Source organism: Anser brachyrhynchus, assembly GCF_964034855.1.
Source record: "Anser brachyrhynchus genome assembly, chromosome: 21".
NCBI lineage: Eukaryota > Metazoa > Chordata > Aves > Anseriformes > Anatidae > Anser > Anser brachyrhynchus.
The window spans coordinates 5,334,022-5,349,256 of NC_137714.1; the positions used below are offsets into that span (position 1 = coordinate 5,334,022).

The following is a 15,235-nucleotide window of genomic DNA, read 5'->3' on the forward strand; positions in this document are numbered from 1 at the left end:
TTTTGTTTGTTTGTTTTTTAAAAAGGGGGGGGGGTGTGGGGGGGTCACTGACAGCTGGTGTCAGACTCCAGAACCACCCCTCCCAAGAGGGTCATGGAGGTTTCTCCCCATGCTACGATATCTCCCTTGGGGTGCCCTGCTCTGCACAGCGCAAGTGCCCGAATGTCTGCGGGACTGAGGACTTGGCTCCACAGGTTCACGTGCGTCATCCACCCTGCAAATCCATTGGAGAAGGCCCCGAGAAGAGTGTCTCTGTCTTTCCCAAGGACAAGCGTCCCTCCAGCCTGGCTCACGTACCCTTTCTGGATGCTCTTTGCTTTACCGGCGGCTCCATTGAGCCATAAATTTGCCATTCCAGACTGGGAGGCCCACGTCATGCAGAAGTGCAGCCAGTCCTGTGCCTTGTGGTACAGGGGGAAGCTGATGAAGTGGCCTCCTATCCACAGCCCCACATCTGTGCCCACGGTCAGCACTAGCTCGTTATCCCTCTCCTGCGTGGAGTAGGAGAGAACGGTCTGACTGCCAGCGTGCTGGGCTTTTGTCCAGAAGCATAAGGTGAAGGCTTGGAGAGACATATCATGGAGGGGATGAACAGTCACAAAGCTCTCAATGTTTTCCACGGGGAAGTAGAAAGCTGGGAAAGAGCTGGATTTAATACCTGAAATAACCAAAAAGCCAGCTGTTACGTTTTTTACTTGTTTATAAATCAGCCCAAACCCTACAGAGTGCACCCATGGGAGCTGGCAGGGCTGTAGCAGCTTTGGCTGTCTCGAGCCACAGTTACTGGCACATTGTACCAACAGCAGAGGGGCTTGAACTGATGAAAAGCTCAGCTCCCACACCAAACTGTTTTGGGAAAACCACTTTTTCCCCCCTTTCTTTTTTCTCGTCTTTTGTAAAATGGAGACATTTATCCTGGGGGAACAGTGAGCTTGAAATCCTCCCTGTTTTTAAAAACGTGCTTACATGTTGCAGGACAAAAATGCGGTTGCTGTGAGAGTAAATAGATTTGGGCTGGATGTAATGATATTGTAGCTCATGGAACTTCTCCAGTTGGCCTTGATATGGAACAAAATTCTACTTTTATACATCAGCAGCAAACCTGTTAATGATTTAGGCCATGGAGAACAGCAGGCATGGGCTCTTCATCCTTGGAAGGTAAGCTGGACCTGGGAATAGACGTTTTTCTTACCCATGTGGCTCACTCCATTCAGCAACTCTTTCTTCATGTCCTGGAGCTGCGTCTGGATCTGTTCCAGTCTGAGGCTGAGCTCTTCTGGCTGGCATTGTTCTAGAGCAATCAGACAGCTGGACTTACCGAAGGCCAGGACCTGCACGTGGCAGCTCCCCTGCTTTCTGGTTTGTAGGAGGTTTGGGGAAAAGCATTGTTTTAAAACGTGGTGTATCTCAGTACACCAACACAGGGGGCTGGTGCATGACCTACAGCCACCGTGCTCCATGAGAAGCAGGATGTGTTGGCAGGATACGGATCTCCTGCCCCCTGGGGAAGGTTTTGGGGGTCCTGCCTGCTGACCCCCGTTACCTGGGGTGGGTTTGGCTCGGAAGGAGGCCTCCACCAGCCGGCCGTGCAGGGGCTGAGCGTGCCGGTAGTCGTTGCGCAGCGTCTGGTTGTGCCAGTCCAGCAAGGTGTTCTCCAGGAGGCTGATCTGCGAGCAACGCAGCCGTGTTAGGGAGGGCAGCAGGGTTAGCGCTTTGGCCTGGAAGTGCTCGGGCTTAAACCCAGCAGCTTGTGACAGGGGGACCCTGCAGGGTGTCTCGCTGAGCATTAGCAAGGGAAGGGAAGAGCCTGTCGAGGCTCTATCAGCTAAGTCATGGTGAAGATATTTTGCCTGAAGGAAGTTATTTTAACTCTGACCCCTTGGTATGCATAGATGTAAGTGTTCCGTGGCTTGCTGCTTTCTCACAAGCGCCCACTAGTGCCTTCCCCACCAAAAAGTATACTTTTTTTCCAATGCAAGCACAGTGATCCTGTACTGCTGTAATCTCCGCTTGACCGTGTTCTCATGGAAGGAAAGTTTGTGGTTCTTTTTGGTTATGGAAGATGAACTACTCTGCAAGATTCACCGGTAAGCTGATTTTACTAGTGTTATGGAGCATGGCTGAGCCCTCTGCCACGCAGCCAAACAGCAAAAAAAAACCCACCACAAACCACTTTTCTAAAAATCTGCCAAATATTCTGTAATGATTTTAACACTATGAATGGCTCTTTTATGTCTTTTTTTTTTTTTTTCTTCGTCTTCTTGACTCTCTCTTTGTGGTAGTTTTTGTGTTCTTGATTCTGGCTGGTCTCTTTTTCTTTATGTAGTGCTTCTGTATGGTTGAGTTTAACTGAGCAGAGAGCTTTGTTATTGCTTGCCAGAGCTCAGGTCCTACAGCCACCGGTAGCTGCTGTTGCTCTGGAGTCTGTTTGAGAAATGCCCCGGTGGCAGTTCTGCCGGGCTGTTCTCCAAATCACTGGAGAATGGAAAAGGAAACGGGTGTGGAAGGACAGCATGAAGGAAAGAAGCTGCTGTGGCTGGTGAAGAGCCACCACGTGCGTACCTGCGTGTGCGACAGGACAATGGGAGAGTCGAAGATGGTCCAGGTCACGCTCTCGGAGCAGGGTGGGGTGGTGAGTGAGCCCTGGTACCTGTAGAAATGCGAGAGGTTCTCTGGCAGCATGGCTTGGACGTCCAGAGAAGTGAGCTTTGTCGATTGACCTCAAAAAGAAACAGAGGCAGTGTTAACAGCTCACGGTGACCAAAGAGAAGGGGCGTCCTGCACCCCACCCTGCCCTGGGGGCTGCTGCTGTACGGGCAGGGACAGCATGATGCGAGTCGCTGAGGATGCCTGGCCACGTAGCTGCAAGCAAAGCAGTGGCAAAAAGGCTGAACCCAGACCCAGGACATGCGTACAGGCTTTGGGAAGATCAAGGGTGGAGAAAAGCATCCCCAGGACTTACCTGCAAACTTGATCTTTGCCAGTTTGGAAATGAATTCACTGTAGTACGTGTTTTCAAAGTGCCCCTCCTGAACACAGCACAGAGAGTAGAAAAAAGGTCGGTGACCTGCCTGTCCTTCTGCAGCACTGGTCAGCCTGGGGACTGACTGAGCCTCGTTACCCTGTAGGCTGGACGTGCAGCCCTAGACGGGACCAGAGTACGGCTGTGGGACAAACTGACCATGCACTGGCCTTGCTCGGAGGTAAAACCTACCGCATACAAGAATGCAAGCACAGCCAGTCCATTCGGCTTGTCTTTTGCATCTTCAAAGCTTGAGTACTCGGCAGAGTTGTAATGGACAATGTGCAGCTGCCGGGAGAGAGACAGGGCCATTGAGCGAGAGGTGACAAGTGCCTTCCTCACCCTCAGCACCCTAAAGGACTTAACTCCAGCTGAAGGCAGAGTCCCCCTTCCTCCCTCCAGCCCGCCTTTGCAGGTACCTCTGCGACGTATCTCATCCCGTCCAGTGTGTGCTCAGAGCCGCTGGTCTCCAGGTCCAGGCCCCCCCAGTGCAGATGCATCTGCACCGCCGTGTAGAGGCTTGGGAGCCCTCGGGCGATGCGCAGGGTGGGTGGCAAATCGATCTGGACTGAAAAAAAGCAGGATTGGAGACAGCAGTGAGTGCAGAGCTGATTGTGCTAGCACTGTCTGTAGCGTTTTTCCCAGCTGGGCAGCTCTGGCTTTTTCCTTAGGCACCAATAAAAATGGTTTAATGCTTGTGCCTGGCACCGCACATCACATCTTGCAGGGCTCTGCATGCATTTGTTCATCTCGTTATTTCCAGGGAGAAAAGGAGGGGGTCAGAAATAACAAAGTGGCTAGCCTCACCTAACTCTTCACCATTATTTTCCATGTTCTGGGCTCTGTGGCTGCGAGGGATGGGCGTGCTGGGCCAGAGCCCTGCAAATCTGAAATGGCTGCGTTTGTGCTGGGGGGGCTGAGAGACAGAGCCCTTTGTCTTGCTTTGCTGGTAGCATTCACACCAGGGCAATGAAACATGGGTCCTCCTGCTGGTGTACTGCCACAGATTATATATTAGGGTAGTAAATATGCTGAATTTAGGGCTTAAAATGGAGAATTGCTTCATCCTAGTGAAAGCCCAGAGCATGTTGTAAAATAAAATAGCAACTCTCATTGCTAAAGGTAGCACCGTGTGTGATTCATTAGTCAGAGCTTGGGTTAGAGGAGAGAGTTTCTTTTGTTTGTAAAGTGTTGACAGCCAGACAAGATGAGAACATGTTTCCTTGTGATATCCCAAAGCGTCTACAGTGGGAAATAAACACCTACCTTACTTTTTATGTAAGATCCCTGCTGACTGCCTTCCATAATTAGGATTATTTGCCTCAAGTACCTCATTATGGCCTCTACCTTCTGCAAAACACAGCCAGCGAGCTGTGTTCTGAGTCTAGGGGAAGGTTAAATCTTCCGAAAGGCATTTTGTGTAATTGCTTTGCTGCTAACAGCCCAGCTTCTTTCTGCTTCTTGCCCTGGATCTCCAGGTAAAGGGGGAGAGAGTTACTGCTCTGAGCTGGACCTGCCTTGTGGCCCCACAACATGGGTTCTGCAAGGGAACAACAGCACACGGGGCCGGGGTCTTCTCCTACCTCTGGCCTCCAAGGGGTTGAGGTAAGGAGTTAATGGAGGCTGCACATCAGGTGCCAAAAGCGCAGCTGGTTTCTTAGGTGAGAAACTTGTTCTTCAGCACCTGAGAGCCCGAGCAGAGATTCCTGTGGATTAATCCATTTGCTGTGCCTTTCACATAGGCTAACCTCCTTTAGATGTGGCGCAGTGGGAGATTTTCCTCGTGGGGTATTGGCACCCTGTGCCAGCCCCCTGAAATCAGTGGGAAAACTGCGCCTGTCTTCGCAGGAGCTGTGAATGCAGGCTGTCGTTTTGCCTTTGTGCTTTATTAAAATGCCCCGCGTTAGAGCATCGCTGTTTTGATGTTGACAAGAGAATAGGGAAAGGCACACGTGCAGAGATGTGAAAGCTAAACCTGCAGGAATTGGTGTGCAGGCTGTCGGGGTGGCAGCGCTGATATGACAGCTTCCAGCTGAACGTCAGGCTTACGTGGGGGACAAACAGGAGTGCTTATTCATGATGATTTTTAGAAATACAATCACAGCACTCTCTCTCTGAAGACAGCGTGTTTCTCATCGCTTCAGTTCCTTGTTCTTGCTCTATATTCTTTTCTCTCTGCTGCAGAGAGACGAAAGGACTGGTGTGGGGGATTAGAGAGCAACCAGGCTCTTCGTGTTCAAAATGCCTTGAAAATACTCATCCCCCTGCAGCAGTTATTGGGAAATTCTTCTCTTGCTGCTCATCTGTAGTCTACAAGCGTTATCCCAGCAGCACCAGCTGATGAATTATTTAGATAATGAATTACACTGCAGCAGGAGCATCCAGGACCTCCTAAAGGAGAAGCCTTGCTCTGAGGCTGTGCAGCCAAAGGCAAGGTGTTTAACTCAGGCTGTGCTTCAGCTTTCCTTCCTGAGGGCTGTAAGGAGGGCTCATCCTCTGCCTTGTGTGACTACGGCTAACCAACCATCGGCTGCCAGCTCACTGCTGAGCTACGGTTCTCCCATCCCATCACTTCTGGTTCTCGCTGCACAGGGTCAAAAGATGCATTTTGTGAATGCGGAGACGAGTCAGTATGCCTCAAACGTCACTTGCTCCTAAGGTCCTGCAGTTGTCAAGTACGCTGAAAAAGGAGCCAATCTGTCATGCTCCTGCTGCCTTTCATCCCTTTTCAATGTCTAACAGAGAAAATACCTTGCAGAAATGTAACTAATTCTTATTTTTCTGGTTTACATGTGGGTTTCTGAAAAGCCTTTCTGTGTGATTGGGGAAAACAGCACAACCAGGAGAGCAGAATGAAGTGAGATGGCAAAGCAAAGTGTGTCAAGTTAGGAAAATAAAAAGGACATTGTCTGTGAACAGCATTTCAATCAGCTAAACCCAATAATCTATTCCTGCCATGGCATGAGTTTGACATCCTCTCAGGGCAACTGCTCAGCCAGGGAAGAAGAAAACTTTCTATCCCTAAGGCAATGCTGGCTCATTCACCCCCACTGGTGGCACTGGCCTTGACTTGGTGGAGGGGTATGTGATAATGGCAGAGTGCAGAGGTGGACACGTGGGAGGCATTCCTGTACCCTGCGTGTGCTGGGAAAATACATACCTGAACTCATAAAGTCTCCTTTGTACTCCGGTAATGAGTGCATGCTGCGCTGCCCAGACAAACCCTCCAGAAGACAGACCACAGCCTGCTTTACAGCTTAAAAGCAGGATGCTCTCAGGTTTTTATTACTCCACTGAATGCACTGTGGGTTGGTGCAGGGTGCTAACAAAGAGGCATGGACAAAAGGCTGGGGTTTCAGGCCAGACCTACCATTACCAACATCTGCACTTCAAAAATGTGAGGCTTGGCTTTGCTGCCAGCATTGCCCGTGGTCATGGCAGCAGTGCGTGGGGTCCTGATGCTGCATGAGCAAGGATGGTGCATGCACCGTGCCGTGGGTCAGGGGCCACTGAAGCCTGCAAAATGGGGCTGAAGGGGGCTGTATGAGCTGTATGTCTGCTCCTTTGCCAGCAATGAGCTCTTCTTTTTAGGCAGGAGATGAGCAGGCTCCCCCCAGCCTTACCTGAATGGCCGTTGTTGGTCATCGTGAAGTCCCCCTGCAAGGGCTCGTCGTAGCCACTCAGCTCCAGCTGCAGCAGCTGGGGGTTGTGCACCACTTTTTTCCTCTGGATGTCAATGGGAGACTGGCGCTTGCCAGCGCAGGCAGCAAAGTGCTGCCCCCAGTGCTCTTCATCCAGCTCGCCCTCTGTGCGGAGGAGAAGCAAACCAGGTCATTAGGATGGGGCGGGAGCTGCTGCTAGCTCAGCAGCCAGAAAATATACATTATTTTGTTTGCAGGACAACTGTGCTGCAAAACATGAGACCTGCATTGCAGTAATAGCCCACTGCATTCACCTCCTGCGCCTGTCTGTGGAGGAAGCAAATGCAGAGGACAGCTGGCATGCTGGATGCTGTCCTTTTTCCAATGGCTTTAAACCACTTAACCCCAATTTGAATCTTTCCTGCAGAGGTCTGAGTGCTCCTGAAACTGCTAATTGCTGCTTGAACCCATCAAGGCTATTTGCACTCTCCCTAGTGCTATATTTACGACTTTAAGGCTAAGTAGAAATTTTGATGTCGTCTCTGTCATGGCTGTGACTGACAGTCTCCATGGAAACCTTTTCTTCTTTTTACATTCCCCTCAAACTGCAATATATTGATCAACGGAGACTTGTCTGCCTGAGACAAACAAAGCTGGAGCTGAGGAATAACCAGCACGTGACTGTTGCACTTGCTGAGTGCAAGCCCTGCGGAGATGGTTTGGAAGGAGAGGTGAGCGTTTTAAAAAGAAAGTAGATCAAAGCTATTTCATCAGCCCCCTAATTTTCTAATTACTATAATCACAGCCACAGCTGGGGATTTGTTACCATTTGCCAATTCTTTTTATTTTATTTAAGAAATGAAAGTTTGCAGGAATTTTGTTTCCTGACATTGATTAAATATGGAGGGCTTAGGCGAGGCAGAAGGAAATCCAGCAAGGAGTTCTGCAAACAGCTTGGTGGGCTAATTGCAGGATTGCATCCACTCAGCCACAGCCTTTCCTTCAGCCTGAGTCCCAGCCCACTGAAGAGTGTACAAGGACTGCCATTTACTTCAGCAAGTTCTGCAAACAAGCTCCTGAAACAATTACAAATCAAATAAAGTTTCATGGGATCTATAAATACATAGATGAGCACTTTTTTTCGTGACCTGTTCTGAATAGGATGCAACAATAAAGCAATGGACAAGCAGTATTTAAAGCTTTTCCTTTCAGGATCATCCAAAGGGCAGCTTTTATTCTAAGACATTGCAAAGATTTTCCCCATTGTTCAAACCTTTTGGGTCTGCCAGCCCTGACAATGCGTCCTCACTGCACAGGGGAGCACAAAGGGGTGGCATTGGGGAAAACCATTTCCAAGATACGCAGCCATTAATAAAGGGGAATAAATCAGCTGCTCGCTGGAGACCTCTCACTAACAAAAGCAGTGTCCAACTGAGTGTTGCCTCTGCAGCACAGAAAGAATGCGTCTCAGCAACTTGGCAGGCAGCAGTGATCCCAAAGCAGCCTCATTTTTGTTACCTTTGTATGTCCAGTGCACGGTGTGAGAGCAGCTCAGCTGCAGCAGCAGCAGCAGGCGCAGTGGGGCAGCCGGGACACGCATCTCTCGCTGCACCTGCAGGACCAAAGCAGGGAGCACATTTCTTTAAAAACCCTCAGGAGGCATGAATACCACTTTTCTCTTGGTCTGGTCTCTCCGGCACCCGTCCTGCCCTGCTCTTCACCCATCAAAACTATACCTAACAATGCCACAGGGATATTTTGTGTGGGCGCTCTGCTCTATGCACAAATGAGCCAAGGCACACAGTGTTTAGGGACCAGTTTTCCGAAGTGCTGAGCTTTCCCAGTCTTATTAGAAGTCAGAACTGTAGACACTTGGCTCCTTTGAAAGTCAGGCTTCTGAGGCCAGATTTCAAGAAGCTCCACACCCACTGGTCTAGGATTTCAAGGTGTTTTGCTTTCAACACCTTCCCTCATCTCTGAAAACCTGGGTTTGGGTGTGAGATTTGAAACCTCTGGAAAAATCAGAGCTCTGAAAAGCTATTTACTCTGCTGAAAGACGCAGGCAGGATGCAAGATCCTGAAGCCCTGATTTTTAGAAAACTTACAGGAATTCACTTCAGAGCTAAGAGGTGTCAGATGTCTGAAGGCTCTCGTGGGTTTCTGTAGCTGCTCTATACACCATCAGACACTTGATTTCCTTGAAAATGTGTCCCAACCTATGAATTGGCCAAGAAATACCAGCCTTAGAAGGCCTTTCCTGGTTTGTTGTTTTGTGCAGTGTGTGTTTAATGTTTGGGAACTGCTGTAATATGGAGTTAATTAAGCAAATGCATATTTCTCCTTCTCTCGCCCAAAGAAGTCATTTATCCTGACAGCTGCACTGAACTGTGGCAGGACTGAGCTAACCAAACATGCCCTGCAATGCACTCCATAATCCGTGTGGATCCAGTTGGGTAAATAAGCCTTGAAATTAGCTGAGGGAGAAATTTTGGGGGTTTAGAGCTGTTTGCACACCCGGATTCCAGACAGCAGCACACGAGGGTGTGAACAGGCGTCAGGAACCGATGGTGGCCCCTGCAGCCGCCTGTCACCCTGCCCGCATGGGTGGCATTGGGGACAGGCTTTGTCCCTTGCCTGCACTTCAATCGCATCAGCCTGTGCTAAGGGGTTGAAATAAAACCCTCCTGATAGCCTGCTGGTGCCAGCGAGATGGAGATGGCAATGAATTAATTTTTAATGGAGCCTTTGCGACACGCTGCAATTAGGGCATTTCACTTGACATCAGCAGGGGGCTGCGGGTGCTCAGCACATCCCCACACCACATCTCTGTTATCTCAGAGTAGGCATCACGGGAGTCGGAGGCAGAAAAGCCGGGATCCCTTTTCTCCACACGCTCCCTCGAGGCCTCGTTCCTCTCGTACAACATTTCGGTGTGCTTGGCGAAACCCGCCTTTCTCCAGCATCCATCCGGGCACGCTGGCTGCTTCTGCTGAAGCTCTGTGACAGAAACGGGCTTTGAGGTGGCCAGAGGTCCCCACCTGAGCTCCTCAAAGTGGGGTCTGTCACTTGAAGAGCAGACAGGGCTCCATTTCATGGCCTAACAGCTCTCGGCACTACCTGCAGTTCATTCAGCCTAAATTTTCTTTTGTTCACCAAATTACTCTTAGCTGTAGTCTTTGTGTTATCTTGAAATACTTTCTCCTTTTCAGTGTCCAGTGTTGGATCTTCCCTCTGCCTTTAGTGGGAGGCAGGCAGGGACATGACCTGGGCACAGGCCTGAAGGGTGCTAGCAGGAGCGTTTCCATCGCACCAGGGCCCATGGCACAGCCCGATGGAGTCAGCGTCAGGCCTCCAGCAAGGCACACAAAGGTGCTGTGGGTGGGATAAAGAAGGAACCATTGGGTGACAAGACAGCTTGGCAGTGTGTGCAAATGCCTGCTCATCTTCAGAGACGCTGCGTTATTAATATTTTATATGTATCTGCACCTCCTTCCTTAAAAACACTGGCTGTGCTCCTGATTTCCTGATGTTATACCATGCAGAGGAAGCACGTTTGCTGCTCGGTATCTCTGGTAATCAATATTAGTGTGGTGTAGACACTCGCAAAAACCCCGAGCGAGCCCTTAACAAAAAAGCACTCTCCATGGAGCAGCTCTGGCAAGGCGGCCGCTGCCCATCGCTGTGCAAGCACTTTTCCTTCCTCCTTTCCGCTGCATGGTGCGTTGAGCAGCTGTGACATCCAGCGGCCAAACACAATACGGTGGGGTTTGGTGCAGAGCCTATCCTGCACAGCAAGAAAAACAGAGCCCCTTCACGTCTTCAAAGGGCTGTGCAAACATTAATTCGTTAACCCTGCACGGCTCAGCGGGGCAGATGAATGTAGTGATGCCGACAGCACATGCGAGAAGGGGAAACATCACTCTATCCATAAGCAACAACGAAGCATGGAAATCAGCTGGCCAGCTCTCCAGGGAGGGGATGAGCCCACCCTAAGGCCTGAGTGCAGGACCCTCAGCACCAGCTGTGGTGGGGCCATCAGGAAGCTGCAGCTCACTCGGCCTCTGATGGTGAGGCCACAGCTGAGGGCTGTGCTCGTCCTCCCCAGGGCAGAATGGCTGTGGTCAGGGGCTGGGGAGCCGTATGGGAGGGCACAGCGGAACCAGAGCTGGTCTGGAGATGTTTCATCAGAGCCTGGCTAAAGGAAAAGGCTTCAGGGGGATTTTCTGAAGTTGCGGGAAGCCTTTGTTGGTAGATGTGAAAGGTAAGGAAGGCAGCATGGATGTGGATTTGGGTTATGAAGTACAGGGGTGAAATCAGAGAAACAGGACTGTAATGATGTCCTCTGAGTAAACGGACTCCAGCGGTTAACTGGGATTGCTGTTGCTCTCATAGGTGAACAGGGAGATAGAGGAAACTAGAGAACCAACGGGTGAGAACGGGGAGCTGGGGCTTCCCCGTGGAGCAGCACACGGAAGCTGGCAAACCTCTGTTCCAGGAGAAAAGAAAGAAACAGACCAAGAGAGGGGTTTTCCACAGCTTCACATTAACGGGGAGGAACTGGGGGCATGAAGTCTCCAACAGAGGCTTAGTCACAGCGGTGAGCGCATTTCAGGCTTGCTCAGCGTGCTGCCTGCACGGAGGCACAGGAGGGAGGGCAGAGTGCATCTGCCGAGGGACTCGGAGCTGCACGATTGCTGCTGTCCAAACTGCTCCATGTGAGCAACAACCAATGCTTCCAGCCCATGGGAGCTTGTTTTTGGTGGGAGTTATGGCTGCAGCTACTCCATATGCCATAGGGTATAGGATCCAGGAGGACAAGCTGTGTGTCTACGTGTGAATTCATCGCCTTAAGCTTCCTTTCCAGCCCCTGCAGAGAAGCAGCCTTGATGTAGCTGCTGCATGTTGTATGGGTATCGTTGAGATCAGTCGTGCAGGGATGCTCAGCAAGAGCAAGACCACATGCACCGCAGGGGGCAGGAGTAGGAGCTGAAAGTGTTTCCCACGAGAACAAAGTTGATTTTTAGGGCAGGAAGACAACAAGAAGGAAACATAAAACCCTGCTGTCTGTGCCGTACCTGTTCTGCGGCAAGAGAAGCCTGCTTGATAGCCCTCGTGCTTTGCATAAGTCTTATTCACTCGTTAAGAAAACAAACGAGTCATTATTTGTTTCACCCCTGTTTTTTGGTTTCTATTCTCAACCCCCCTAACTACCAAACGTAGTTTCTGGATGGCTGGCTGACCGCTCGCCCTGCTAGCAATGTGTCCAAGCGAGGGGGTGAGGCCTGCTCGGCACGGAGGCACCGCGAGGCCCACAGGCCTCCATGAAGGGGGGTTATTTCACGGTTTGGGCGAGCAGCGATGGCCACAGAGCTTGGCAATTAATATCCAGCTGCATTAAAAGCTTTCGGTTTCCCCTCGGATCACGGTAGCTGTTGCGAAAGGCGCTCTTTGGTAGCAGCAGCCTGCCTCGCGTGTTGGTCCACATCCAAATAAACCTCTACCACCACCTGGAAGTGGATGCGGTGGTTTGCAGGCAGGTTGGCATCTACAGTAGTTAAAAAATGGTATGTATTTTCCCTGTTTCAGTCCCTGTTTCAGCCATTCTATGTTTTTTTTTTTTGATGTTGTCATGGTTGTTGTAGAGTGATGTTGTATTTTAAATATAATCTGTTCAGAGCATTACGTGCCTGACACACTCCTGTGCGCTCCTGGGGGCTGATGATGGATCCACGCCACGTTACACAGCTCCACACAACCCAGTGCCCACAGCATCCCTCCCTCAGACACGGGCAGTCGGTCTAACACTACCCGTACCTTCAGCAGCCGTGACACCTCCTTGGGACTGCACAGTCGCCAAGCACCCTTCCAGAGACCACCAGGTACGCAGAACCATGCCTGAGACCCGCTGGGGTTGGAGAACGTCTAAAGGCGGATGGCTTAGATAGTTTCCAGGACACTAACCAGATGGGAGAATTAGGAGAAGAGGAGGAAGCTACAAGCTTTGAGAAAGCCATCAGGTCTGTCAACTCCAGTCATTTCATCATTCCCATGCCTAAAATCTGCGGTGTTCAATCACACAGAGGCCGCAAGACAAAAGGGGGCTGAGAAGCTTGGAAAATCAGAGGAAGTTTTGATTGCCTGGAAGAGAACATCCTACAAAGGCATGCAACAATTGTAATAGGTGCCCAGAGACAGCGTTAGTCAGGCTCTGCCGTTACCTTTCCAAGGACCGTTCCTCAAAGCCACCAGGACCTGCAGAGCCCACGGGGAGAAGTGGGAATGTCTCCTGCCTCCGACCTTCCCCGGAGCCCTCGCCGCGATCAGAAGCCTCCGTCACGAGGCCACTCGTGCCCAGGACTGCTTTTCGGAGGAAACCCGTGGAAATAAGGAACCCGTGGAAAAGGCTGGCTTGCAGGAGCTTCGGGACTGAGCAGAGGTGGGTGGTGCGCAGCCAGCACCAGACACTTGCTCTTCAGCTGTGCTCTGGGGAAGGAAGAGAAATCCCTGCAGCCTTAAGGAAATGCATGCACAGAGCAAAAGCGCACGCCCTGGAAGGCAGCCTGCTCTGCCCCGTGGTTTTTAGGTGTTTTAATGCCCTGGTGAACAAGTCCTGATCTGCAGAGGCTCTGCTCCCCTGGCATCCTTGGTGGTTTGAACCAGCAGCTTCACACCGCTCATGAGTTATTGCAAGCAATGAAACGAGCTGCATGGAGCACACTTTTAATTTTACCATGACCAGCAAAGCACAGGGCACGAGCAGGCCTTGCAATGGAAGGTGGGCTTTGCTTTCTGCTGCTGGCTGGGGGTGCCCGTAAGTCAGAGCCGTGTCCGTGTTTTTTTTTTTCTCCAGCTGCTCCATCAGCGTGCTGCACCGATGTGTTTGTGTGGCTCTCTGGGCTGTCAAACCGGATTACAGCTGCAGCGGCTTTATGCTTCCTGAAACTCTCTGTTCCCAGTGTCTGCCCCATTAGCCACATGCCCCCCTGCCAAAAATTATATTTGAGTATTTGATTAACTGGTAACAAGCCCAGACTCCCACAGGAACTCGTGCCAGCCAGATATCTCATAGCCTCAGGGATGCTCAACTTTTTCTTTAAAGAAAGAGAGGATGAAAAGACACACGAGTGAGCAGGGGCACTCTTCATACCAGCTCGGACTTCAGTTTGATTCCTTGTGGCACAGAACAACTTGAAAAAATCTGCTGACCCAGGGAAGGCTATACCAACACCTGAACGGTGCCAGGCCAGTGCCGCCTCCAGCTACTGCACAAAGGGGATGCTGTGCTAAGCTTGTTGCTTGCACGCTGCTGGGGTCAATTTGCCTGCTTTGCACGGGTTTTGCATTTGCAAGGAAAGAAGGGCCTGGCCACAGGACGAGTGGCAGAGCTCTGTCTTTTGGCAGGGTTTGGGTGCACAAGGGGTGCAGGAGGGTTTGCTTTTCTGCGTGCCCCAGGCTAATCACAACCTCTCCTGCTGTCTTTACTTCCAGAGAGCCCCTGCCATGCTCCACTGTCAGGCTCAGCTACTGCAATGCTGAATTTCCCTTGCTTTTAGGATTAGGATTCCCTGTGCTCCGGCTCTATTACAACACTCAGCATGATTTTTAAGGCACTTTTACAAAGTCACTCAGGAGCTTTTTTGCAAGGACTTCTACCCTCCTGCACCCAGCACCAGGCAGGATAAGGCCTCGGGGTGGTCAGTGGCTGCTGCCGTGACCCCCAACACAAGGGCAATAACACGCAGGTTTGGGGGATCGGCACCCCAAAGAAAGATTTACCTATAAAGCAAGTTAACACCTCACTGCAACGCAGCAGCCTAAATAATTATCAGTGACTAATCTGATGCTTTTTTCTTTGCAGATCACCCGTGGAAGGACTGGAGCTTTTCAGGAGCATGCATCGCAGCACCCATTTGGGAAAATAACGTTGTGGCCAGCTGCTGAGCTCCGATTTTTTTATTTATATATATTTTAGATGCAACGTGGTCTTCAAGCACGTGCCTTGGGGCACCAGTTCCCTTGTGCAGAGCCGGGCTGAAAAGCTTTTGTTCGGAGCTGGTACCCGAGGAGTGGTACCAGTGGCATCAGTGCTCCTGCCGCCGCTTCCCCCCGGAAATCTGAAGGGCCTTCACTTAAAAACCCAATAAAATTTTATTGTACGTGTGACTGATCGTACCCTAATAAAAATTCCCCTCTGCCCAGCCCTCCCCGTGTCCACCACGTGCTGCTGCTTGCTGCTTTTTGTTGCTGCTTGCTGCTTTATTTTTTTTTCTGCCTTTTTTTTTGCATTTTGCTGCTTTTGCCTTTTTTGCTTATTTTTTGCTTTTTGCTGCTTTTCTTTTTTTTTTCTGCTTTTTTTTACATTTTGCTGCTTTTGGGTTTTTTGCTGCTTTTTTGCTCTTTGCTGCTCTTTGCTGCAAAGCTGCAAAGAAAGGGAAGGAATCCCTTGCCTTGCACGCCCGCACAAGCAGAAAAGCCCTGTGGCTGACCTGCAAGGCTCTCCTACAGGAGGACACCAAAACCCCGGGGTCTCGCCCCAAAACTGGGGCTCGTTCCGTTCCCCCCCCGCAGCCCC

The 15,235-nt window shown here is 50.7% G+C and overlaps 1 protein-coding gene across 3 annotated transcripts; it reads right to left on the reverse strand.

The window, feature by feature from the left end:
• Position 1: 1 nt before the first annotated feature.
• On the reverse strand, positions 2-14,509 carry CA6 (carbonic anhydrase 6). Of its 3 annotated transcripts, XM_080563742.1 has the most exons (10): positions 12,882-14,509; positions 8,182-8,275; positions 6,646-6,828; positions 3,442-3,590; positions 3,215-3,310; positions 2,963-3,029; positions 2,563-2,720; positions 1,544-1,667; positions 1,193-1,291; positions 2-658 (listed from the first exon to the last, which is right to left on the reverse strand). In XM_080563742.1, the coding sequence occupies exons 2-10, from the start codon at positions 8,261-8,263 to the stop codon at positions 45-47; spliced, it is 1,572 nt and encodes a 523-aa protein (XP_080419868.1). In that variant the 5' UTR covers positions 8,264-8,275; positions 12,882-14,509; the 3' UTR covers positions 2-44. The 3 variants fall into 3 exon arrangements, with proteins under 3 accessions (XP_080419868.1, XP_080419866.1, XP_080419867.1); XM_080563740.1 differs by having other exon boundaries at positions 1,193-1,667; XM_080563741.1 differs by lacking the exon at positions 12,882-14,509 and having other exon boundaries at positions 1,193-1,667; positions 6,646-8,266.
• Positions 14,510-15,235: the final 726 nt, after the last annotated feature.

Coding starts and splice junctions, on each gene's coding strand:
- CA6 (XM_080563740.1), bottom strand. CDS start 8,263: ATGCGTGTCCCGGCTGCCCCACTGCGCCTGCTGCTGCTGCTGCAGCTG. Junction 6,829..8,181: donor CGTGCACTGGACATACAAAG/GTAACAAAAATG, acceptor TCCTCCGCACAG/AGGGCGAGCTGGATGAAGAG. Junction 659..1,192: donor GAATGGAGTGAGCCACATGG/GTAAGAAAAACG, acceptor TGGTTATTTCAG/GTATTAAATCCAGCTCTTTC.